The 27,942-nt window shown below is 40.6% G+C and overlaps 1 protein-coding gene across 4 annotated transcripts in view; it reads left to right on the top strand.

Moving 5' to 3' along the window:
* The window catches only part of enox2 (ecto-NOX disulfide-thiol exchanger 2), a 208,730-nt gene that overhangs the window by 123,719 nt on the left and 57,069 nt on the right, over positions 1–27,942 (top strand). For all 4 annotated transcript variants that reach the window (XM_037779743.1, XM_037779742.1, XM_037779740.1 and 1 more), the window contains one exon: positions 16,908–17,039. In XM_037779743.1, coding sequence (XP_037635671.1) covers positions 16,908–17,039 — 132 coding nt within the window. The remainder of the gene's footprint in view (positions 1–16,907; positions 17,040–27,942) is intronic.

Genomic DNA, 27,942 nt, shown 5'->3' with positions numbered 1-27,942 from the left:
TGTTCTAGTAGAAATCCAAAATGCAAGTATGAACCTGAAAATAAGCATCATATGTCCCCTTTAAGTCTGTGTATTTGTATGTGTATTTAAAGATTGTGTCTATCATCGACTAACTAAATTGAAAATTAGATGCATCAGGGAAACCTGTCAAACTTCCTGTCAAACCCTGCAGGTTGAATATTAGTCAAATAGACTAGTTACACAGAGATATATTTGATTTGCACAAGTAGCATAAATGTTCTTTCCCGTGAAGTGGACCCTTAGCGGCTCTTCAGTAATGCATCTTGTTCTTGTGTGGTTTCTAATTTAAATGAGATAGTGGGCGAGGAACGCCGACTGCATGATGTTTTAGCTGCCTGTTCGATGCCGTTTATTTGTTTTCTGGTCCTTTCTCCTCATGCCTGCCCGTATCGCTTTGTATCTCTCACTTTAAACCTCGAGGTGAACTCATTAAGGAGATCTCCATTGGTCTGTGTGTGCACTACTGCATCTGTCTGAGAGCAGCACAATACTGTAGTATTTTCTTTGTGGTATAAATTAATTCTCTGTTGCATTGTTGATCTCTTTTTGCTGAAAATTAATCTATTTTTGTGCAGCTTTCTTACCTTTTTATGGAGTTCACTCACCTTTCGATGTTTACCTCTACTTGCTACGTCTCCTGCTTTGCTTGTTGGTTGTTTTGCGTCGTCTGAGAATACTTTCGATTTGTTTGGTGAGCGCTGCAGGAGAGCTGAGAGTCATGCAAATTGCTTATGATAAGTCACGTTCTCACATAATGCATAATGAATGAGGGAGAGAGTTAAATTAATACAACATGTATATGAACCTAGCTGTCTTATTTCATTAACCTCCTCCATGTTTATCTGAAGTCAGTACCATGACATTCCTCGCTCTGGTTGGAAATCTCAATAGATTATCTCATATGCAAGTTTAGCACCCCGCGAAGTTATCATATTAGAATATATAAGTTTTTGCTCCCCGCTGCCGCACTGCTGGGAAATTATTATAATTTTTCCCAATTACTTCTCATGAGGGACTCAGTTCCATTACTGTTCTAATTAGACATAATAAAAGTTGTAATACTTTTTTTAATTTGGCTGCATCAGTGAAGAAGTTATCTACAGATAATATGTTCAAAAGCAATATCTGACCATATGTTTTCAAATCAAAACAAAATGTCCATAGTATCATCCATAGTAGAAGTTTCATCTGCTATGTTAGACTCTAGTGGACTATTTATTGATATTGTTTTAAGGGGCAGTTACATTTTACACACTTTGAAAACTGAAAAAAAAGCAGAGAAAATCTAAAAGAAATGTCAGTGACAGATTTGAGTTGTAGCGTCTGTGGTCTGACCGGTGGCTCCATTTAGGAGTAGGTGATCTGTGACTTGCTCTCGAGGGTATGTGTCAACATTGATCCCTGTCAACCCTGATGATCTGCTCCAAAACTGTTTTCGAAACACAGACAAAAACCAGACACAGTCCAGGCCACAGCGCCACCGAGACTGGTCAACGGGAACAACATCATGTTTCACAACTACTTCAAAAACAGTAGTAAACGGCTCGGGTCTTGTCGGACCTTTTCCGATCGGCCGAGTTTCCTCAGTTGCTCAGTGAATGGACTCCTGGTGACACGTTGATCATGTTACTAAAAGTATAGATGTGTATTGGGTCTGACTAAGCATTCATAGGGTCTCTGTTACACAAATGCTCCCTGCGCCTTCAAACTGAAAAGCCCAGAACAAAAACAGGGGAGAAGAGAGCATAATATGCACAAACAAAAAATGTACTATCAAAACTTTTCACAAAATAAATTACCCCCCAAAAATATAGTACAACATAAAATAGCCATGCATAAACCCACATACTGTACCTGTAGTAGTATCTGCTTGTGTAATACCATCCAAAGAGTCACTAAATGCTCCTAGTTAGCCAACATAGTCACAACAGTACTGTACACTCTAGCATTGCAAGCTTCATTTATATCGTCATTAGCAGTTTTATGCATGGAACTGAATAAAGTTATATCCAAAATATTTGTTTAAAGGAACTGAATGTGACATAAAGCAACAATATTAAATATGCTGTAAACACAACAATGTTTAGTTTAGTTTATTAGCACAAAGGAATTGATAAAAAACAAAAGTATATTACAACAAACAAAATAGATTGTGCAGGAGTAAGAAACCCCAAAGGGCTTAGAGTAAATCCTCTCCTCTAGGCTGAACAATTTATCTTAATGCAATGGATATTTGTTACCTTCACATAATGAGATATATATATCAAAGAAGACCGAAGAAAAATATATAAAAAAAAAACAAGTTGGTAGAAATGGTAATAATAAAGAAAATGCAAACCCTCCCTGGAGAAGTCCAGAGCAAGAAGAGAGGAGGTAAAGCTAGTGCAACATATACAGTGAGTCGCTATTCATCCTGTTAAGGTTTTATAGGAAATCTATACGAATATACACTTAGTTGCATAGAAATATATTAACAGCACTTTAAAAATAAGGAAAATAGGTAGGGCTGTCCTCGACTAAAACTCCTACGATTGTGTCGACTAATCGATTAGTTGATTTAATCGACAGATCTGTAAAACTGAGTTTCTCCACAAAGAATCACACAAAAGCACCACTTTAAATCTTGTGTTCACCAGAGATGTGCTCATAAATTTCTTGGACTTCAGTCATTCAGCATGAAAAAAGCATAAAAAATGACTAATCAACTGAGGAAATCTTAGTCGACTAAGACCAAAACGACTAAGAGGGGGCAGCCCTAACTCCGAAGTGTCAAAATAAAAGTCCATAGATCGACAAATGATTAGTTGATTTACCAAAATAGTCGCTTAAACATGACCTTTTCCAGCTTCTAAATTGTGAGCATGTGCTGCTTTTCTCTTTGTTTTATCTGATAATAAACTGAATGTCTTTGAGATTGTAACGGGCACTTTTAGCCATTTCCTGACATTTTAACGACCAAACGATTTATCAAGTAAACAATTGACAGATTAATTGATAATGAAATTGTGAGTTGCAACCCTCGTGTCCTGTTCATAATTTAGTGCGCTCCGTATGCACGGTGTCCTCTTGCTCCTCCTCCTACCACGAGATAAACGCTGATGAGGTTCACTGTGTCGAAGCTAATTTCAGACTCTTCTATGTTATCTAATAAAAGTAATAGGATGCTTTATTGATCCCTGGTTGCTCATACAGTAAACGCACGGAGGCTTAAGCGTAGTTCATCTGGTCGAAGCAGTTTGTTTTTATGCACTCGTGTATCACATAAATTATCGTGTCAGGTCCTGCAGGAATCAGCAGGTCCTGAATCCTGAATTCCTTTTGCACAGCTCACTTTAAATGATCAAATTGCCAATTACCTCGCTCCTCTTTAGATTGTTGTTGCGGTAATAGAGTCAGTTTCCTCACATCTGTACCACACTGCATATTAGATTATATTACTCACAAATCAGTATTTACTGATGTGACAGCTCGGGCCATCATGAAAATATTTCAGATTCATAGCCGCCACCGCTGTCACTCATCTTCCCCCTTCCTGTACCGAGGAATAGACGCTGTGCATCATTTGCACATTAAAATGAGAAGCCATATCTCCTGCCCAGTAATGAAATCTGTTGGACTTTTTTTTTCTTTTTTTTAACGCATACAGTAAGATAGATATTTGGAATGAAATGCACATCACAAACATTGCTTATGTCGTGGAAGCATATTTAACGTCAAGCTTCAGCTACAGTTTTGTCGTACTTCGCTGGTTCATTGTGCATGTTTGAATTAATAAGCCGGCAACTGACAATAGGGTTGTATATTATATAATGCTTCAGTAACTCATTCTGCATGTTCAAATTAATAAGCCAACAAATGAAAAGGAGAGCTAGAGTAGTCCCATTCTTAGTGTTTTTGTCTCACAGATTTCCCAGCTGTGTTGCAGGTGTGACGGAAACACAGGACGATAATCAGCTTCTCTGTAATTGGGCAAAATCTTCGCTGCTGTCAGTGTGGACAGAAGGATGTCAGGCAGCCGTCTCTGCAAACTTGTTCATTAAAGTAACTTCCTGTCTCTTAGAGCTCATCATTCTTACAGATTAGTAGCAGCTGTTTTTGTTTCATCATTAAGATCAGTGTGCTCCTGCATCCTGTTAGTCATGTAGTCGTTTTTTCCTGCGTGTAGATGTCAGTCGTGTCTTCGTTAAGGACGCTTCCAGTATTGATGATTACTTTTGAGAGGTTCAACAGACTAATCTGTCGTGTGTTTAATCCCAAGGGTAAAAGTGCGACACACGAAATTAAATGTTTTTGTCTCACCTGGTTAACTCATTAAAAGTGCCAGGAATAATTTAAAAAACAATCTAAATATTTTGCATCCATTTTTCACGGGGGAATATCAACTCAGTGTGCTCTGCCTGTCACCGTACCTGACACCTGTTGTTGTAATTATTAGGATATTGTGTGAATGATTCAGTATCTGCTCCAGGCAAGATTTCAAGCATTAATTTAAAAACTTGGCCACTTTTATTCATAAGCTTGTTTTATTTAGTGTTATGTCTTCGTTTTTTACTTTTTGGTTGCGTCAGGCTGGTGTCATCATACAGGAAAGATGTTGCATCTCAGTTATCTACAGGGATGTTTAGATAGTTCACTAAGCAATCTCACCACAAGGTCCATTTAGTGGCTGTTCTGGAGCTTACAATTGTATCAAATGATCTTCCTCAGCAGTTAGTTTGCCCAATTTTAAATAGATTTTAAAGGGACAGTGTGTAGGATTTGGCGGCATCTAGTGGTGTGGTTGCAGATTGCAACCAACTGAGTACCCCTCTGCTCACTCCTCCCTTTCCAAGACTGTGGTAACGTGAGCCGCAGAGTGCAAAACCGTGGTAACGCAGTTCGTCTTGCTCAGAGTCCATCCTTACTATAATAACACTACTTTAGGAGCAACGGAAGTCAGACGGCAGCTGGCGGTACCACGGTTTTGCACTCTGCGGCTCAAGTTACCGCAGTTTCGCAAGCATGTCGGAGAACTACGGTGGCCTTCAGGTATCGTAATAACGTGAAAGGCTCTCTAGAGCAGGGGTTCTCAACTTTTTGTAACTTGAGGCCCACTTCTGATTGTTAAACCATCTTCCCAAATAAATGACAACCTGGGCTATAAATATGTGTTATGCCACTGTCAGCTGTAACGACCCACATAAATATTCAGCTTGCCCTCACCCATCACTGCCTGCCATTAAGAATCCAAAATATTCAAGGTCAGATTTCCTCACCACACGATTTGGAGCTTGTACGGGTGCAGGGTTGTCTCCAACATCACATTTTGTGTCACTGCATCCAAGAATATAGCATCCCATAGAATCCATTTTCATTCACATATCTTGAGGTGAGAAGGGACCCCTTTGAAAATGGCAATGCCAGTTTCAATTTAGCGTAAGTTTGGAGCGTTATTTAGCCTCTTTCGTGACAAGCTAGCATGATATGGGTTTGGATTCCTTAGGTTGTCTAGTTTCATATGATGCCAGTATCTTCTCTCTAGCTTTAAAACTGAGCTCGATACAACTTCTGAAAGACAGAATAGCGGACGTCATTAGAGGTTAAATAACTATTTGGCAGTACCTTCACAGCCCGCTAGGTGGCGCTCTGAGTCCCACCATTGGACCTTGGCCCAGTAGTTGAGAATAGCATCTCTAAAGTCAGTGTTTGGTTTGTCTGTTCTGGGCTTCTGTAGAAACATGTTAGACTCCATGAAGAGGACTCGCTCCCTATGTAGATAAGGAAGGGGCTCATTCTAAGCTAGTGATTCTTAGTTTCAGGTGATTCTACACTAATGAAAACATAGTTATGAATATGTTAACGGATCCCCTGAAATGTTACACACTGTTCCTTTTAAAATTTTAATTTTCTGAGCACTTTAAGGACTTTTCAAGAGAAAGCTCTCCCGGAGCTACTTTTTAATAAAAGCTACAGAATAGCTGGTCAAGAATGAACCCAATAAGTCTGTAATCCCATGCACATTCATTAAAAAACGTACATCAACATAATCTTCCCCACTGTGTGTAGAACCGGCGAGGATGCTGCCCTGAGGCTGTTTACATGGTGGTGATCACTGTGGCAAATAGAGAGAGATATGTGGTATCTGAATATTTTCCATTATCCGCTGTGGCTCAGGAGCAGGAAAGCCAATCTGGCAATTATTCTGCAGCAGAACTGGGAGCCTTGTTTTTTTTTTGTGTGTGTCTGCAGCTCTTCAAGCTGAACTCGGTCCGATCAGAGTTGGTTCTGCTTGCCGGTGAAGACTTGCATTTTAGCTATTCTAAACAATCAAAAACGTCAGAATCTAAAAGGCAGTACATCTGTGAATAACAAGTGAAATCGACAACAGCGGATGCCCAAGTGCCTTCAACCATCTAATCACTCTGCATTGTCCGAGCTCAGCAGTACACTTCCTGCTTCCACTTCATCCTCGCAATGCGGCCACAGTTTAACTGAGGTATTCAAGGTGTTGTGTGGCAGGTATTACTGATTTTCTTCACCGATCAGTTTTACAGATATGCGGCACGTTATAGCCATGCCCTGTTTGTTGTATTATAGATTCCACGTACAATCTCACATCACATTGTTTTGAGTACTTTGATGGTATTGATGTGGTGAGGTTACAGCTCTGTTTGAGATCTCTCTTCTTCTTCCCTCTTTCATCCCTCTGCCTCCCCCCCCGCCCAGTTATCAGAGTAATCTGTTGTCTGTCACCTCTCTCAACCCGATAAGGGAGGAAAAGAGTCATGCTCGTGTCCAGGAACGGATGTTCCTCCTTGACAACATTGACACAAACACAAGTGCCTCTGTTCCATTTGTATAAAAATAGCTCCTGATAAGGTAATAGAAATCGAGGTTGTTTACTTCTGCACAGCGTCTTCAGGAAGATGGTAAGATAAATGCTGACGTCCACAGTGTATCTCTGTTTCTCTGTCACTGCATGTCAAATATATATAAATTCATTGATAAAGAAAACAGCAGGAGGTTTATTGCTGTGCAGCTCTTGGCGTGCACTAGTATTGCATCAGTCTTTGCTTCATAGCCGAGACTAATCGTACAATATTTTTTTAAAAGAGGCTTCTTCAGCATTCGGCGAGCCAAGCGCTTAAACTAATCTAGGGAATTGTAATTAGGCATTTAGCTCTAGTTGCTGAGTAAAGATTGTTGGAGTCATGACAGAGCGGCTTTAATTTGTTGGTTTATTACGTCAGCAGTATTATTCAGTCCCTCTCAATGTGGGTGATTTGATGGGATGAATGCTTATAAGGGTGAGTTTTTTAAATCATGTTTAGCAGCCAGAGCAGCTTTTGTTGAACTCGGTGGTGGTGGTGGTGATGGTGGGTGAAAATCTGCATGTTCACAGATAGAAAGTTCTACTGATGTTGCTGCAGAGCCTGAATTAAACTATTTGAATGTGATTATATTAGGTTGTTTGCTCTTTATGGCAAAAATCATGAGCACGATTATTTACAATATTGAGATCACAGTTATTCAACATGATTACTCATCGACTTTGAAACATCACGCATTTAGAAAGAACATTTTGTAGCATACATTTTAAAGTTAGAACAAAATTTAAGAGGCGAGATCTGTGAAGAACTTTGTGCATTTGTAAACAATTTAATCATAGGCTAAACACATTGGTTGTATATAAAATACACCCACAAAGCATGGTAAACAGGATGGGGTCCGTGTTTCAAGATGAGTCACATGGGTTTGCCAATATCGCCCCACTGACGACAGTCCGCCCTGGTTGACAGTCACACCGGAAGCAGAGAGCTCCATCCCTTCTTGCAGGGAGAGAGGGCACAGCAAGCATTAAGTGAGGGAGAGTTCCCACGAGGGGGATCCTCTCATCCTGAGCAACCGCTCCTGAAACCACACCTCTGTAAAGGAAAGGGGGTACGCTGGATTTATAACACAAGACAAAAAACGAGCGCGAGAATAATCGTTTTATCTCAATTATCTAGTTTTTATAATCGTTGGAGGCCAAAATCATAATTGTAATTGAAAGTCGATTAGTTGCACAGCCCTAGATTACCTTGTCACTCATTATGGCTCAATGCATGATCAGGACTCTTCACTGTGGTGTAGCCCTAATGCTAATGCTAACCTACATGCTTGACTTCCTGTTTGATTGCTGTCAATTGCTTTGTGGTGATTGGCAGTTTGATTGTGACCGGTCTGCTTTCATTAATCAGGTATAGATTGATGTGTCTTCTTCTCTCAATCTACATTGATATGTGTGCAATCTGCTTGAATTGCTTTATTAATGAAGTGGAACTAGTAAAGAAGGTAATTGATCATATTCAGATGAGGGTTACTGCGGGTCACATGAACGAGTTAATGAATCCCGTGGCTGTTGTCTAGGGTGCACTTAATCATGAGTACCGCAAATGGTCCCATTTTAATGAGTGTGAGCACCTGATTGGACTATAATATGGGTTGAGATATGCATTATTCTTTTAGTGTTTCAGTCACCTCTGCTGTGGATTGGGTTCAGGTTAGTTTTTCCAATCTAATTTTGGAGACAGTAATTTGATTTGACAACCTCCGCTGCCACCACCTGACTAAAGCCACGGTTAGACTCAAAGGCAACATAGATTCACCCCCAGCCATCCAAATTGCAATGGATTTATTTGCAATGGAGCCTTGTCTCTGCATCATCTTTCGGCAGGTCTTCGGGGATTCAGTATTATGATCACATTTTTTAAAGGCAGCACAGGTACCGTCCCATTCAGATTCTCCGTGCAGGAGAATGCCTGAGGTTGTCTCTCACCCAGATTTGGAGGGTAATGAAATTACTTTTTCTGTAACAGTATAAAGCCATTGCTCTCCTAGTTTCCGTAACAACATTTCAGTCACCCATACAACAGGCAGGTCACTTATTATATTACAGTTGTTATAATAATATCTAATAAAAGACTCCCGTCAACTTAAAGGCACCCTGTGGAGATTTATTGTAAACAAACAAAGTTTATGTTTACACCCGGTGTATATCCTTGAGGTGTAACAATAAACTCATAAAACATTTGCAAAGCTGTATTTGTTTACATCCTCGTTTACTTTGTAGTCTTCTTCATCCCTGCGTTTGCTGGTAAACTGTCACGTTACCACCACCTCTAGATCAGTATCAGTGGATGATATGGAATCCTCTATCACCATATATGTAATTTTATTTTGCGATATCAATATATATCTTTATACATTCTCTGGAATATCACTTTAGAAACAGTTTATGGATACAATAACCGGACAGGAATGTTTTTGTCTATTTCACTGAAATAATCAAAAATCATTCTAAAATCTGATATAAACAAAAAGATTGATTTGCGACATTTTTAGGTGACCAAAATGTTACAATTAACTTTCATGAACTGAAAACACACTGTGAAAGGGTTAAAGTTGTAAGACGAAAACACGGACAACCGGACAATGCCGTGGTAGCGACCTGTCAATCACAAGGTAGCCATGCCCTAAAGCATCCCCTGCTTTATGGTCTATTTGACTCTAAATGAGACCATAATTTACTAAATGAACATCATGCTGTATTGAAGAAGACTTGAAACTAGCGATTGAGATCATAAACTCATGTTTACAATGTTTACTGAGGTAATAAATCAAGTGAGAAGTAGGGTCATTTTCTCATAGACTTCTATACAATCAGACTTCTTTTTGCAACCAGAGGAGTCGCCCCCTGCTGGCTGTTAGAAAGAATGCAAGTTTGAGGCACTTCCTCATTGGCTTCACTTCTCAGAACCAGAGGTTACCCACTGGTATTGTCCTTTTACCAACCTGTAATAACCAGTCAAAGACAATACCATTCAAAAATAAAAACTCTTAGCAAGCAATGTTTTGTTATAGTAACAACCAACAGAGTACAGGATGAGGTGTGACATGTGGTCAGCGTCCGTCTCCTTCTTGGCAGGAGATGCATTTTACAGGATTTCGCTGTCAAACTCAGTGAACTCCACTCGTATTAACATATTTATGTATCAGAATATATGAAGGTGATTGAAAGAGAAATGCAGAGGGAGTTTCTCCCACTATTTCTTTTTTTATCTCCCACGAGGCCTGGCTGTCTTAAGGCCTCATCTGTCATCTTTACATCTTCACTTTGTTGTCTTCTTTTCTGGTCCTAAATGAGATGTGGTGTAGTATTACACTCAGGGCACTGTTCACTGTGCCACCACTAATCACCAGACCCCTACCAGTTTTATCATAATTAACAGATCAAAGAAGCGGAGAGAAGGGCAGTCATACATTATTAAACAGACACTGTGTGTGTGTGTGTGTGTGTGTGTGTGTGTGTGTGTGTGTGTGTGTGTGTGTGTGTGTGTGTGTGTGTGTGTGTGTGTGTGTGTGTGTCTGTGCTTGTGTATGTTAGGCACGTAAGTAATTGAAGAATAATATAGTGATCTTTAAGAGCACATTTCTCTAGTTTGAGTAGGCTTTGATAATTCATCAGAGATAAAATTGTACAAATTGTCCTCTAAACAGGGTTTTCTGCTGCTACATTCATCATCTTATCTTCATGGTTATAGGTTCTTCTCCCATTGCATCACAAAAGTAACACACGGGACGCAAACAGCGGTCTGCTGGATGAAAGCACTTTGTTTTTTCAGACAATTAGACTGTTGTCAGGCCAATATACAGGCGTTATTGGTTGCTATAAGCACCATAGATGTGGGTCAATAGGGGCCTACTTCACCCAATATTAGGTTTTATCATCTATGCACATGATCGTTCACTGAAAGAAGGAATAAAAGAAGACGAAAGCGGCCTTTCGTGACCGTAGTAATTATGATCGGAGCACAAGCAGAAGTCAGGCGCTGTAGTATAGACAGCGTGAAACTCCATATTGGGTGGAGGTCGGGGGCGATGGATGGGACATAAACACAGTTTTCACCTAGGAGACCAGGGTTTGCATCTTGTGTGAAACCAGCAGAGTGTAGTTGTCTTAGGGTTCACAATTCTTAAGTCTCACTTTCACTTTTCAAATGTAGTTATTTGAACCCAAAACACCATGTTTTTCCCTAAACTTAACCAAGTTAAACCTAAAGAAGTTGTATTTTTGTTGCCTAAATGTTCAAAATTAATGTTTCATTAACTTTTACAACGTACTAGGCCCTTACTGACCCACATCTATGATGCTTATAGACAGCCGATAACGCCTATTTAATGGCCTGACAACAGTTGAATCAGGTGGATGCATCCACCATACCTCCCACCCGCCCTAGTGTGTGTTTTCATGCTCTTTAAACTACGTCACCACACTCCCCGACCACTTTCTCAAAAGGTTTAATATTGACGCGGATGCATTTACATTGTAGTTACTCTAAAGCCTGGTGCATGTCATTCATGCGCTAAAGGGTGCGTTATGTATCACACGCCGAGGGGCGTGAAAAAGTATTTGACGCCCTGGTATTTTTCCAGATGACCCTGAAGGTGCTCCTCTGACGTACATCCCTACTCAGAAACACACACAGACAAACGTACAGACCTGCATTCAGGAGATGATTAAGGTCAAAGAGGCATCCGTTCTCAGAGAGCAATTGTGCACCGAAGGCAGTTTTTATTCTATGTGGTTTCCATGCATAAGCACGGACGCTTCAAACAACCTTACAGATGGAAAATGGTATAGGCACTGTTTTATTTTTTTCCTTTGGTTGGAGGACATGTATTGAAACTTAATTACGTTCATCTAACTGCTCAGCCACTTTGTGTTCAGGGATGACATTATATTATACACTAATTGTAGGTTTTCGCAATTCCTACTTTGTGTTAATGACTATCATCAGATCTATGTGCTTTATTCATTGCTGCATTGCTCAAAGTTCAATTTGAGGTAGCTCCCATGTTCAGTTTCACTCTTCTCTCTGTCATTTTGTCTCGTCAGCATCACATCTGTCTATTAAAAGTGACCTTTTCTTTCTCTTTTTGTCTCCGTTACTCATCTTTGTAGCTGCCTCTTGGATTTGCTCTCTAAGGGCTGTAATAAACCTGTAGTTAGCTGTTAAAACCATGTGCATTTTATACTAAATGGCCCCCAGCGTCTCTCTGCCTGCTGTTGGGGCTTACGGCCAATGGGCCTTAAAATGACTTAATTTCCTATCTGCCTCCTGGGGGACCTTTTAGGGAAGCTAAAAGCTGGCCACAGCCCGCAGAGAGTGAGTATCAGGAAAGCCTTGGGTTGGTGTGAACCCCAGCTGAATCAAAATCACTATCGCTTTAATTGCTACGGGGAATATCTACGCAGAAATGTATGCTGATACTGGTGTAGAGTTGCAAATTGTAAATTATGTCCATCACAATTTCCAAAAAGTCTAATTTTACTTATTCAGATTGTTTGTTTTGTCCTGGCAACAGTACAAAATGCAAATATTTAATATCATAGAAGAAGAAAAACTGAAATTATTTACATTTGAGAAGATGGAACCAGTGATTTTTGGCATTTTTGCTTAAAAAATAATCTACTGATAGATTATCAAAATAGTTGTCAATTGATATTAGTTGCTCAAAACAATCAGCTGATCATTTCGGCTTTATTCTGCTCTTTTTGGAGTTATCATCTCAGATTTATATTCTAAAATCACATTTTGAATAAGTTTATGACCTCAGTGTCTTTCTAATTTTTTACCACAGTACTGGTAATTTTGCTTATTGAGGTGTTATTTTCACAATCATACTCCTTTCACCCCGAGGGCTCAACCAGAGTTGATTGTGTGTCTGAAAGGGTCAACCTGCGTTGACCGACTCGGCTTCACGACCCAGGTCGAGAGGTCGGACCAGGGTCAGACCAGGGTCGATTTCAATATGAACGGCATGCACCATGGGGGTGGGACAAATCTATTTGGTTGTAAATGGGGGTGCACAGTCTTTGACACAATTGTCACAGGTCGACGTAGCTCAAACAAACGGTGTGTCGACAGCCAGAATGTTTTCAGATACATTGGAGGTGAACGACATGGATATGTGGCAAGACTTTGAGATGCGGGAGCTCCTTGCCGTCCAAAATTAAGCAGCAGATGACTGTATGTTTTTGCATACATTACAGCTCCACGTAACATATAACATAGTTTAACAGTTTACAAAGGTTAAAATGCTGTATGTACTATATTAAACCCAAAACATGCATCATTCTGTGACATTTCCCATTATTGCACACATTGATGATGCCACTATCATATCATCCCCTCTCAGTAATCAGATGTGTAAAACCTCCGCCCATTTCCAGCACATGAGCCAATTGGTTTGCATTGCTCCCGGCTTGTGACCCAGGTCGTACCTGAATTGACCAGGGATTAACCCGTGTTGACTGGCTTGGTTTGAATTGACAAAAGAAGGGGTTGAACGTGGGTCAGATAAACTCGATCTGACCCTGGTCATTGGTGTGAAAGAGGTAAAAGTCTGTTGATTTGGTAACTGTGACCTTCCCACTCTTGATCTTGGGTCTACAGAGTTCTACTTTTGGATCTGTGTGTCATGAGGTCTGATTAGATTGTTCAGTTTATATAATTAGACGTGGCATATCTACCGTATGAGCTCAAGTTAAATTGAGCCAACAGCTGAAAATAATTTGTCTTTTTTTGTTTTTTCATCACCCCTGACTTTCTCTGATCATTTGACCTTGGAATAAACAAGTAAATGCTGGGATTCAATTAGGTACTTTTCATTCTGCGCAGACAATTGGCTTCAAAACAGCAAAGCAGAGCTCTTTAATCCATGTTTTCAGTTAGAAATATTTACCGACACTGATTCTCTCATTGGCAGTATTGTCCCTGGCTGCTTTTCCTCCTCTCTGGCAAGGTTAACTTATGTGTTGTGTGTATCTGTGCCTGGGTGTGTGCTTGCACATGAGTATATCCCTGTGTTGGTTCGTCTTAGCAGCTGTTTGCTATTCCTCCCCTCAGCTCCATATATTGATGTGACGGTATTGGATGGTTCCTTTAAGGGGAGCCAAGGCTGACTCCTGCCCTGAAGGTCACCTCGCCACACCAAAATCAAAAGCCCTCAGTGATTGACGCCCAGAGCTGCAAGCCTGAAAAGTCTAATTGATTCATGGTTGAAAGTGTGTGTGTTGGGAAAACATGAGACAATAGATGGCCGTTGAGTCGATGCAGGATGAGCAATACAGAGAAAAAGAGAAGAAGGTTGTACATAATGGATGGGAGCTCAGGGGGCAGACGGATGAACTGAAGGGTGTATGAGTGACTATTGTCAGCCGGGACTGAAGGCTACTGTAGAGGAGTTATCTTGACCCGCGGTTACAGTACACATTAACGTCTGTGACCCGTCCAGTCAAACGCACACAGCTTTGAATGTGAGCCTTCGCAGTCAATAACAACTCTGCCCTCATAAATTAATTCTGCTGAAATGTCTTCAGAAAGCTGTTGACCTCCAATGATTTCCCATCAAAGGCCAACGCCTTGTTGTGTTTTCACTCACAATTCAGTAGATTAGATGGGAGGACAAATATACATATGGATTTTTTAAATGTCAGAGTCATATTTGGCCAAGATAGAGTGGGATGACAAATTTATTATTATTATTATTTGTTGTAGGAGTTAGGGGGTGGTTGATACAGCGTAGTATTTTACGTGGCGATATTGTATCGATACACAGACGTCAAGTATCGATCTTTTATCATATAATCTATTAACCTCTTAACAATACGAGGGCAGGCTCGGCCGCTTTTCCATCTTTCAGAGGTTGCAGCGGGCTAAGTCTTAAAGCGAGAGAGAAGATACTGGTGTCATATAAAACTAGAAAAACCTAAGAAATTGATTGGTACCAACCATATCATGTAAGCTTGTCGGGAAGAACGCTAAATAACGCTCCAAGGTTACGCTAAATTTTGGCAAGGAAAAACTGGCCCTTGACCTCTGACCTCAAGATATGTGAATGAAAACTCTGCTGTTTTCTGTTCAGATCAAGGTAGCTACAGTTGATAAAGTCATGTAGCTCCACATATCCAGCAAAAGTCACCACAATGAGAAAAAAAGCTAATGACGTCGGGTGCTTTTCTGCTCCGATTGAAGTTTTTTCAATTTGAGGCGCTCCTGTAGCACGCAAAACACTTCACTCTCTTTGGAAATAATTACAAAAAGCTGCCCCAGGTTGCTAAAACGTACTCCGTCTTATCGGGCACTTAGGAAACACGTTCAACATAATTCGTCATAAAAATTGGTTGATTTTTTTATGAATAGAAGACTCAAATAAGTGTCTATCACTTGCAGTAACTAACTCAGGATATATATCAATATTCCAATTATTACAAATCCCAGACCATGCTGAATTCTACATCATGATACAACATATAGATTTTTGCTGCTGCTCTACTGTAATTATCATTATTTGTTTAGCCAAGCAAGAGGACTCCGTTAGATGGAGGACATCACCTGTCAAACCTTGAGTGTGTGTACGCAAGAGCACTGCAGCAACGGCAGTTTAATGTACTGTAAACTGTAATAAAACTGCTATAAAACAGCTCGCCACCTCTCCTCTCCTCCTTCATTTTTAAGTCCTCCAGAGTGTCCCCAGTTAATAGGGTTGTGTTAGTTAACAAGCCTGTGAAGTCCTCGTCAGCGGCATTATCACAGCGACAAACACACACAGGCGGTTTTATCAGGCCTCTCCACCGCGGTGACAGCAGACAGCTCTGGAATTAGTAGCTCCGAGAGGGAGGCGAAGAGGCAAATAGCATTATTACACGTAGCCAGCTGTGTCTGAACACCAGGAATACCAATATACAGGTTGTTGTGCAGACAGACACACCCACGGTTATACACACAGAGCAGAGTGTTACCTCCACAGTGGGCGCTGCCACAGACCTTCTGAGGTGTGAAGAGTGTTCAGGGTGCAGCGCTTCTCATTATTAACAGTAGTGTTGGCTTTGGCATCAGCAGAGAAGAGGGCAGCTCGGCTCAGCCAGCAGTCACAGCAATTTACAGGTCTGTCAGCGAGAAAGAGGTCGACCAGAGGAGAGAATTAAAGAGCATTTAGAGCTGTGAAATAGACTGCAGACGGAGAGAATGAGCCGCCGGTGGATGTATGATGCGTTCGTGTTGACTTTACTGCAGGCTTTTTTTTTTATTATGGGGATCTAAATGTGTTTGCTTTATTATGCAACACTTGGCATAAAATACCGTGAGTCTGGGGTTGTGAGTTTGAGGTGATGTGTGTGCAGTTGTCGTGCTAAGTTGGAGGTTTTTCCCAAGGTTTAGTAGCGGAGCAGCCTGGCAAATGCCTGATAGCATCAGGATTTGTGCTCAGTGCCATGATAATCTTGTTTTACGCTGTATTATTTTCTTACTCTGGCTTGCAAATGAAAGCCCCGATCTTTCACTGGAGTACTCATTGGTGTACATTTTGTGTAGATGTATGAATCCATTCCTGTTTTGTTAAATCTGCTTGTGCCGAGCAAGAATTCTACCTTTGTGCAACAGTGTTGGCTCAGTCAAGCAACAGCATTTTTGAGTGGATTTGAGAAGTGTCAGGAGGCCAGGCTGTTCAACCTGGATGCAGAAACTGAACAAACAGGATGAATAGATCCTTAATGACAGTGTTGTTGAAATCACTATGGTGTCAAGCTGACTGCTGGGTCACAGTGGGCTCTCTTCTCCTCTCCTCTCCTCTCCTCTCCCCTCAGACAGAACACAGAATTGAAGGAGGATTTATAGAGAGGAGGCGAGAGGCGGCTGGAGATGCCGTGACAGCACCACACTGTTGAAAGCAATCTTCCACCTCAGTCTTGACCGTAACACGATTCCTCTTCTGGCATGACCCTGTATCATGATGATTTATTGGTGACAGGAATGGTACTGACTCTTCTCTCCGTCCTCCCTTTTTTTTGTTTCTTTCTGCAGAAGGGATTTGTAACATGACAATGGACTCCAACTCGATGACGATGCCCCTGTCAGACCCCAACGCCTGGGCGACAGCCATGAACAACCTGGGGATGCCTCCCATCGGACTCACTGGACAGCAACTCATGCCAGGTAACACACTGTCTAAACTTCACCTCACAACATCTGGATGGAAACAGAGTAAAGATGCCTGTAAATAAACGCCCAATTCCAATAACCGTCAAATATAAACAGCATCTTTGCCGGTGGAATATTGAAATAAACTTTCAACACAAGGGCGTCTGTGGTTCTGGTTTGAGGGTTGTGTGTTGAACGCCTTTGTGTTGAAAGTTTATTTCAATATTACACTGGCAAAGATACTGTTTATATCTGACAGTTATTGGAATTGGGCGTTTATTTACAGGCATCCCTTCTCTATTTCCATCCAGATGTTGTGAGTTGAGGAACGTGAAGTTTTGATTTTGTCATGTTAGAAATCAGGCTGTTCTCCTACACCGTCGTAGCTATACCTACAAAAAGTAATGCACGGTAATTTGTGTATATGCCATGAAATCAATTTGTATGTAATCCATGAAATCGTGAACCAGGAAGTATAAAGAATGACAAACGCAGCGTAGGGAGGAGGTCGGAGTGAATGGGTGGGTCACCAAATACCAAACTTTTGCCTAGGAGGCCGGTGTTCGTGTCCCGTGTGAAATCAGAAGTCAACGCTGATCTTTTTGTTACGTAATAACGGAGTTATCTTAGCCCAAACCACAGTCTTTTCCTAAACCTAAATAAGTAGTTTGGTTGCCTAAACCTGACCAAGTTGTTTCCTGTGAAGACTGAAGTTTATTTTGAAAAGACTGTATGCATGTAACGAGCAGACATTGACACATGTTGCTGGACATTCGTAGAAAAAAACTACAAAAAATGAGGAATAACTTTTCGTAAGACATCATACAAACCGTTGTATGAGGATACGTTGCAGAAAGACCATTTTGCTGCATTTTTGCATTTTACCCTTGACTAAAGAAATTTGACTAACCAGATACGATTTTGTCGACTTATCAGTTCTGTCTGTAAAACTAAAAACTGAGTTTCTCCACAAAGAATCACACAAGCATCACTTTAAATCTTGTGTTTACCAGAAATGTGCTGATAAGTTTCTTGGAAATAAGTCATTCAGCATGAAACAAGCATAGTAAATGACTAATCGATTAAAGAAATCTTGGTCGACTAAGACCAAAACAGCCGATTAGTCGACTATACGCAGGGGCAACTTTATTATTTATATTAATAAGCAGTTTTACCTCATCCTATGCAGGCTTTTATATTTCCACATTCGTTAGTGTATTTTTCTGATGTCCTTTCATCTAATTTTGCAACAACAACATTTTATGTAGATGTATTCACTTCAGAGCTGCAGCTTTAGCTCGTACTCCGTTCCCATCATAATAATTTGATTTATTTTGGGTGCAATACTTTTTTCCCCCTCTGGCTTTTTTCCCTTTAAGACACAGCGAAGTGTTGAGATTATTTATTTATTTATTTTTTTAAAACGAATAGAAGACCTAAAGGTTCAAATTAATCAAAAACCTCTTATTTTTTTTTAAGCTCAGATCTGTTTCCAAAGGCTGGTTGTGTTTTTGCATCGAAAATAGATGATTTTAATTCTGTCATTTACAGAATGAACAGGACTTTTTCTCACTGTGTGGGTGGGTGGAGTGGTGGAGTTTGTTGATTAGCAGCATTGTCTTTGACTGCATTAGTGTTCAGGAGTGTAGGATATCTATCTCCTGCTGCGGTTTGAAGGAGAAGGAAGTGGATTTTTGTGTGTGGCTGCATTGGTCAGTTAAAGGCAGGGTTGACGATGTTCTCCAGTCTACATTATTTTTTATATTGGTTGAAATGGTCTTTACACCCCGACAGCGATCCATTACTGATGAGCTCTGAAAAAGGACCGTAAAAGAGCCGTCATCTGTAGCTGCTGTAATCCTGTAAAAACGTCTACCAATCACTGCCTCGCGGTCCGCTTGGAAAGAACCAATCAGATGCCTCCCTGCTCGTACTCTACCCTTGGCGTGCACCAGCCTGAACTCAAAGCGCGTCGCCGCCGCAAGTTTACTGGAGAATGGAAGAGAAAACTCAGCCCTGCAGTAGCACTGCCGCGGTTACTGGTCATGAGGTAGCGTTGTTGAGTTGAGGTCCTCTCTCCGCTCTGTGTCTGTGAAGTAGTTATGATGCGGCGGTGCTCGTGCATGTGTGTGTGGGGGCCGTTGCCTTGGAAGGAACCCCGAGTGGAGGGGGTGGGTTTAGACGGAGCTCCTGAGGCGATGCTACTTTCAAATTCTCCTAGCTTTCCAACATCGTCGACCCTATCTTTAATATAAGTATGCTGGAATAAACAGGATGAGTCACCTAGTTGGGATTGTGATGCTGTAATCATCAGTCTTAGGATGGCATCCACAGACAAGCAAGCTCTGTCTGAATACCTGCACACGGGCTTTTGTCAAACAAAGACAAAAGCATATATATTTTCCTCTATTTCTATCACATATCTCCGGTAGTGTGCACACTAGAGAGCTGAGCTCAGCACGCTACAATGACAAAAAATTCAATTGTCATTGGTTTGATAGCATCTGCTTGGGAACCAGAAGTTTACGGGGATTAATACAATGCCATTTCATTATTTCTCCTGTATTATTACAACCTCAATGAGCGTTTTGTAAGCACAAGGTTGAGCTACTGTACCCCGATATGCCTCTCTGATATTCAGCCTCACCGACTGCTCTGCTATCTATAACATTAGGTTCGGCAGCACCCTCCCACTCTCCATCTCTCAAGAGTTATTCTGCCATGTCTTTTCTCTATCCTCAGTAGAAAGCCTTTCCCTAAAGCCTTTTATAAATCACTTCCCACTTCTTAGCTGAAATGCACTTTCATATTTGAAATATGCCAGGCTGGTGTGTGTAGATGCATGTGTGTGTGTGTGTGTACGCACTCGGAGACGAACAGTCTCCCAAATGCACTCCTCAAGAAATATTAAGGGAACCACACACACACACATACACACACACACACACACACACACACACACACACAGGCCTGGTATATTTCAAAAATGGTAAACAAAAGCCTCTCTACTGAGGAGAGAGAGAAGTGGTAAAGGAACTTCTCATAAAGTGAAGCAGAGGAAGTGAACCTAATGTTAGAGGTGAAGACTGGATGCTGGACACTCACACACATCTATTCAAGAGTGTGTGTTTCAGATGCTTTGAATAAATGTACCTAACGAATGTGCATAAAGTATGCAACTTCCTCCTCTTGAACTTTATTTTCAGTGCTTTTAGATCTTTTTTTTACAGCAGATATGTTAACTTGCAATGTTGAGAAAAAGCACAGGTGTAACTAATAACATTAATGATGGCTCTGTTCCATTTTAAGTGTTTCATTAAGCCGTGCCAGTGATACAGCACGAGCAGCGCCAGAGCCCTGAAACTGGCACACCAAAAAATCGAACGCAGCAATTAGTGATGTTATTAGCCGCACCTGTGTTTGGCAAGTCAAAATATCTGCTGTAAGAAAGGTCAAATAAACCGCTCTCACATTTAATCAGACCCCTCTGCCAGCTCTATGGCCTGCAGTCATACTTAAAGCCAGGTGCATGTAGTTGGCTTCGGACTGTGTTTGTGTAATGGAAAAAGAAAGCTGAGTGAGAGACCGGGTTGTTGATCTTGTGGGAAAGAATAGATCTTTTTCACAGCAGACATTTGGACTTGTCTTTGCAGGAAAAGCAAACAGATTTGTACTCAGTTCTCATCAAGTCTCCCAGTAAGCCATGCCAGTGAGCCAGTATGCACAATACCGGGACTCTGGAACAAGCTCACCTAAATAGCATGCACTCGATTTTCATCTTATCAACTACACCGGGGCTTTTCCTGCTATGGTGAAATGTCTGCTGTGAAAAAAGGTTAAAGGCGCTGCACACATCCACACAGGTGTTTCCACCTGTCAGTACAGGGTGGATGGGAAAGATGGCCACAATTCATTTAGTCATCGTACAACTCAAGACAGTTTTATGACCGAAAAGTTGGTCGTGTAAGGGTTAAAATTACTATTAATATCCATTAACTTTGGGTTTAATTACATTGAACAACTGACTTTCTTTGATTAATTCGCACATCGATATTTTTTTTTTTTCAAACTATTGTTTTTGTCATGAATACTTTAACACAGAACGCAAATATTACAGGGCGAAAAGGCATCATTTTTTTCGGATAGAGGCCAATTTTCTGATCTTTTGCACCGCGACTAAAGGCATCAACCAATCATGTTGTGCTGAACGGAGGCTCCTTGGTCCAGGTATACCCCAAACTTTATTACTCCTTTCAACCGTGACAAAGGTAGACCAGATCCACTCCTTCCCTTCTTACCTTTCACAATAAAAGCCCTAGATATATTATATTCGCAGGTGAGCATTTCACATTTACTTTCACTTTATTAATCACGCCCCCAGCGTGTGCAGGCCTTAATTTAGAGCCAAATATATATTGTATATATTACAGCTTCACAGTTTCCCAGTTGTTATTACAACTTGGGAGGTTGGAGGTGAACACTGTTCACAAGTCCAAAACTGCAAATTACGAATTTATGACATGAATGTGGCATCAGGTTTTAGCTTGGTGGTGCTGTGCTTAAATTACAGCTGATCACCTGATATATTAATAAGAAAGACAAAGGTGTAATTGGTCCCGTCCTAACAGGTGCAACAAGCTAACAGAGCAACGTAGATGTCATTCAAGCACAGTGTGTACACACCCACACAGTCCTGTGGAGAAATAATGAGCCTAAACTGCCCTGTGTGGGTTTACCTTGGGTGAGCAGGGCCTTTGAGCCTCAACTGGGGTAATAAGTCAGGTATCAGAAGCAGTTTCAGAGGGGTAGTATAGAGAGGAATGAAAGGAGGAGACCGTGATGAAGAGGGAGGAGACTCGGGTTAAGAGGACAGCTGTGGTCCCCCCTGTGTGGATCACCTGGAATAACAGCTGGTGTTTCCCAACCTTTCCCTCATCTTCCTTCCTTTCTCCCTCCTTCCTTCCCTCCCTCACCAGCCTAAATTACCCCAACATCTCATTTATATCTCATTACAGCTGAGTCAGCCTCTGTAACCCGGAGCCACATTAGAGCACACGCTGTTCATCTGCTCTTCACAGAGCTGAGCTCCTTTACACACTTTAAACTGCTCTGAGTCACAGTGACACACTCCTCTGGGCTCAAAACAGAACGTACTGTCAACCCCGAGGTGCAGCCAGTCCGACAATTGACATGTAATTATGCGTCAATAACGTAATTGTTAATAAATTCAAAACTTGTTTTTCTCCCCTCCGGATGGACGTGTGATATGTAAATCCCACAAATGTGCTGCTGTTTTATCGTCTCGCCACACTCCAAAGGATTTTAACATATATTACTCACAGGCTTAGAGTTTCCACCCATGCATTTCTTACTTCACTCAAGCCAACTTTACTTGTTGAAGCCCAGGAGAAATATATATAAGTGGGAAGAGATCCACTTAAGCACTCTCCTCTTACTTGCCTCTTTTCCTCAAGTTTACAACAAGTGGTGAGGACTAGGAGGCTCAAGATTAGCCACCGACAACGCCACAATATTTGATAAATTCAGCTTTTATAAACTATTCAGTTCTCTATCAGTCAAGTCAAGTCATTTTTTATTTGTGTAGCCTAAAATCGCAAATCACCAATTTGCCTCAGAGGGCTTTACAAGCTGTACAGGATACAACACCCTCTCTCGTTTACAGTATGACCCTCTCATCGGATGAGGAAAAACTGCCCCAAAAAAAACATTTAACAGGGAAAAATGGAAGAAACGTCAGGAAGAGCAACAGAGGAGGGACGTGTAATAGATGTCGTGTGTACAGAGTAACAACATAGTGAAAATACAACATAGACAATCCGTATGTAACATGTAATGTGAACAATGAGATGTGCGTTGTGTTAAACAAGGCATCTGCACAACCTCTGTTTTGCTGTACGACATCGCCAAAGAGTCTAGAAGCAAAGAGACAAAACTCTGGTCCATTTTGGACTGAAAACGCTTATTATATTTATAATATTTTATTGTTCAACACAGGCCATTTTGTCAAAATATGACAATAGAAGAGAAATAATTTTGTTTTAATTTTGTACAGCACTTTTTCGGCGGACGTTTTCCTGCCGTCTAGTAGTCGCTTTCTATTGAAAATGGCGGATATGTAGTTTTGAAAGAACAATTGGCTTTCACTTCTTGGCAATAATATACGTTCTTTGACATCACTGCGAGCACAAAGCTTTGAGGCTCACTCTTACACCTGATGTCACACAGTCTTATTCTGTCACGCAGGACTTGTTGCCGGAGCACCTTGTGCCTTTGAAGTAATCCACGTGGATTACTTATTGATTCTCCATCATGGCTGAACATCATCTTTGTCTCCTTTTTGTTTCACCTCTAAACAACATGGGGGAGAAGTCACTGTCACTCTCTTTGTCCTCTTCGAGTGTGTTTGTGAACGCGTATGATCAGTCACATGTTTCCTGCATGTAAGTGAGGGTTTTTTTATGAGTCAGTTTCAGGCTCATTCATTGAAAGAGACTGCCTGAGCCCAAGTGCTTTCATCATACATTAGAGTTTGCCTCCTTTTCATCCACTGTGAGCCTGGAATGTATTTTTTCTCACCACCGAGTCTTTTCCCTGCCGCCAGCCAAGTGGATTTATCCAGACAGACAGCTGGATAAACAGACCACTGTGGGCAGAGCCCTGAACAATCTGCAGCCTCACAAAAGCCCGGTGCTCAATGTCTCCGATGATGACAGTTTTATTTCTATAGATGGACCGGACAGTGGCTGTGTATGTTAGAAGGTTATTATTACATGTTTGTGTTCGTGAAGTGTTTAGATAGAGGGACAGATTGGACTCAGGCTTCAGGCATGAGTCAAGTGTGTATGTACTGTTTGGTAAATGGTATAGAGGATGTTTGACGTCTTCTCTGGTCCACAGTATTTGTTCATGTTAGTACTTAATTTACATAATATTGTCATCCTATTTCTCCGGAGTTACTACCTACTTCTGTCTATTCTGAACGTATGACGTCTATTGCATGCCTCTCCGTCCTGAAGGGCTGCCCCCTCTTAGTCGATTAGTCATTTTTTAAATGCTTTTTTCATGCTGAATGACTTTTTTCCAAGAAACTCATGAGCACATCTCTGGTAAACACCAGATTTAAAGTGGTACTTTTGTGTGATTCTTTGTGGAGAAGCTTCACAGATCTGTCAATTAAATCAACTAATCGATTAGTCGACAAAATCCTATGAGTGTTGGTCGACTTCTTTGGACGAGGACAGCCCTAGTTTTTCCTCATCTGAATCGAAGATCTGAGCATAGAGGGTGTCGTCTTTTGGACAGATTGTAAAGCCATCTGAGGGAAATTTGTGATTTTGACCCAGCCCAAGCTGTCCCCCTCCAAAAAAGGGGGAAAACCAGGGGAGGATTCAAGTTAGAGACCCCACCCTTCCTCAGAGAGCAATCATCAAAGCCATGATAGGTGGGAAAACGCCAATAACTAGAAATATGAAGTTGCAAAACTCAGCAGAAATCCAAAAAACAACTCCTAGTAAGTTCAATAGAATGAGCCAGAGTTTTAAGTACAATGTCTCAAGGTGTCCAAGGTGTCAAGTACTGTACTGTTAGTGGGGTAGGGTTTAAGGGGAAGGGTCAATAGACGGTGCAGCCTGGATGATGTGTGTGACAGTCACAGTTACCTTGTTGTTAACTGTTGTAGCTTGAAAGTTGGAGACGGCCCACCTCACCCAAACAGCTCAAGAGAGAAGAGCAACAGTCATGGGAACAAACAAGTCCCAAACTATAGCTCCTTTCCCACTGGACAAAAACCCACTAACACCCACTAACATCTGACTTTTGGCTTCAGTGGGAAAGATTATAATCAGCATTCATTCCCAGGGCAAATGACTGTACAGTAGTCAGGCGATGATGGAAACATAACACCCGGGTGGACACGCTAATTTACCCCCTTTTCCGGTACGATACTGTGTGGCACATGTTGAAGTGAATATATAATAAATGAAATCAACAGGGATTTGGACAATTATTATAATTTATTAACGTACAAAACATTGAATTAATCTGCTTTCCTCCACCAGACTCTAGTCAGACATAAGTAATGTTATGTCAGCGATCGTCGTAAAACACACTTTTAAATACGACAGAAACAAAATAAAACTCATTAAAACCATGTTTGTTAGTCTTTCCACTGTTTCAACAATCACCAGCTCTGGTTTAAGAGTTTGAAAGAGAGACTGAATAAGTAGCAGATATAAAACATCTGTGACTTTGAATGTGACACAGCAGGGGGAAAAAAACAAAGGCCAGTGCAGCGGCACGGCATACTCACAAGGGGAAAGGAGTCTATCTTCTACTTTTAGAGGGTTTTCCCTGCATATACGTGCTGATTTAGGTGGGAAAGGGGTATATGTGAGGTGAGAACACAGCTGGATTTAAGGAAACTGGATTTAAGGAATCTGTTTTCAGGCATGGTAGGGTCTGTATGGCATATCTCTGGAGGAACAGAGTCGTGTGTTGATTGCAAGTCCTGCCATCGTAACAGCTGCAGCAACACAGTCAAAGATTCTGGCTTTTATTTTTATGATCATAACGTGCATTATCGGTGTCAGTTTCAATGATTGGTGCTATTCTGCAGATTGTGTGGGGAGCATAGAATTAGGGTTGTTTAAGTTTGTGAAACCCGGAGACGTAAACAGTAAGGTGAACCTCTGTTTAACTGTTGAGACAAGAAGCTCAGACCAGACCAGAGACAGATCCTGTGGTTATGGAAAACTTGAGAAGTCACAGCGGGGCTTTTCCCCTCTGCTCAGACAAAATTACAGTGAAAGAATTTAGTTTTGATATTATTTTTTTCTAACCTAAAAGTGTTAAACAATGGAGTCCGGTTTCAAGTGGATCTCTTTGAGTGATCACCAATAGTAACATCTCTGACTACATTAAACCCTTTTGGCTAATACTTACCAAAACACAAGGATGAGCAAAATTCTTCAGATGCTCAAAATGTGTTTTATATCATCATGGATAAGTTATGTCTTATGGTTAGCAAGCCCAAAACCCAGTGAGTAAAACCCCAGATATCGTGTGAACTGTGAAAACGGAGCAGAAATGTGAGCAGCAACATCAGGAATCAACATCTGGTTTCTACATCTCTGACATCTGACAGAGACGGAGAGAGTGTATCCTTTTCCAGGAGTGTTTCCCCAAAACTTCATCAGCGTTCTCTCTAGCACGTCCAGACAATAAGCAGAACCAGATGGAACGCTATAGAATTCCTCCTCCTATATTCCCTTTCAAACTACAGACCTCCCAGGATAGTTTTTTTTATTATAAGACACTTGACAGTGTTGTATTGTATCACTGTTCTTGTACATTTGGCTTTGATCAAAAGATTCAGTGGTTCCCAACTTTTATTTGGCTCAGAATGACGTACTGTCTTCTTTATGCTTTAAAGCACACAAAGAAACATTTGTTTAGAGACGGGATCTAAACGTCCTCATCACAGTTTACAGCCTCGGTGTTGGACGTGAGTTGTGAGGAGTTCAACCAAGGAGACATTTTTCCATTTATTTGAATGTTTTTTGGAGATCTGAAGTGGTGAAAGTATCCAACAATTCACAGAAGAAGAACAATTATTAAATGGAAGTCAAACATATATTTTATGTCTTACTCATCTTATGACCATTCAAATGTATCCAATCCAAAAATTTGACTACACATTACCCAACGAGTAGGGTGAAAAACTAATAGATATCACCATGAAACCTCCCCAGAGGATTATGCACATTAAGACAATTATTTTTTGTATTACAAGCTTTCTGAAAATGTAATGTTTAAATATGCAAATGAGGTATTATCTTATCAAATATGTGATGATTTGCATAAATTCCCAGAACATAAATCTGAACATTGGATAAAGTCGGGTTCAAAGTTATTGTTTCATTTAGTTGAAATATTAGAGTCAAAGGTTTTTTTATGAGGGACTGTTGGATATCTCTTTGTATTACTCCATAAATCAGAAAATGCTGTCAACAGCCATAAAAAAAATCCACGTTTTCAGGAATAAAATGTTCTATAAATCAGGCTATGAATGATATATGACCAAACCCGTTGTTGAAGACCTTCAGAATATAGATAGGAATGAAACTGGAAAGTTTGGTGTATGCAAGTACTACTGAGGTGGAGATTTCTGGCTCAGAGTCTGAGGAAAAAAAACATCTGAGATGTTAAAAATTCACTACAGGTGAATAGGGTGGAAAAAAGAAATGTCTAATAGATATACTTCCCAAGTTGATTACTTAGATTAAGACAATTATTTTTTGTATAGATATATAAATGAGGCATTATATCATGCAAATGTTTGGTGAATTTAGGAGAAATCTACAGACGCAAATAGACAAAGTAGTAAAATAAACACCTAAATGTGTATTTTAGATGTTTTATTTCCAGAACATAAATCTGAACATTGGATAAAGCCAGGTTATAAATTTTTGTTTCACTTTGTTGACATATAGGAGGTTTTTATGGAGGGAATTTTGGATATCTCTTTGTATCTCTCATAAATCAGAAAATACTGTCAACAGCCATCAAGTAAATCCAGTTTCGCCATGTTTTTAGAAAATCATTTTTGTATAAATCAGGCTATAAAGGATATATGAACAAACCCCTCTGTGAAAACCTTCAGAATATAGATAGGAATGAAACTGGAAAGTTTGGGGTATATAAGTGCTACTGAAGTGGAGAATTCTGGCTCAGAGTCTGAGAAAAAACACATTTTTAGCCTTGAAAGATATGTATTGTAAAACTCCATACATTTTGCAAGACAAAAAAAAAAAAAAAAAATAGATAACACCATGAAACTTCCCCTGTTGATTACGTTCATTAAGGCAATTCTTTTTTGTATTACAAGTTTTCTGAAATG

This window comes from Sebastes umbrosus, chromosome 9 (genome assembly GCF_015220745.1).
Source record: "Sebastes umbrosus isolate fSebUmb1 chromosome 9, fSebUmb1.pri, whole genome shotgun sequence".
NCBI classification, from domain to species: domain Eukaryota; kingdom Metazoa; phylum Chordata; class Actinopteri; order Perciformes; family Sebastidae; genus Sebastes; species Sebastes umbrosus.
Note: the sequence above shows the minus strand (reverse complement) of the source record. Positions and strands in the feature narration are given on the sequence as shown.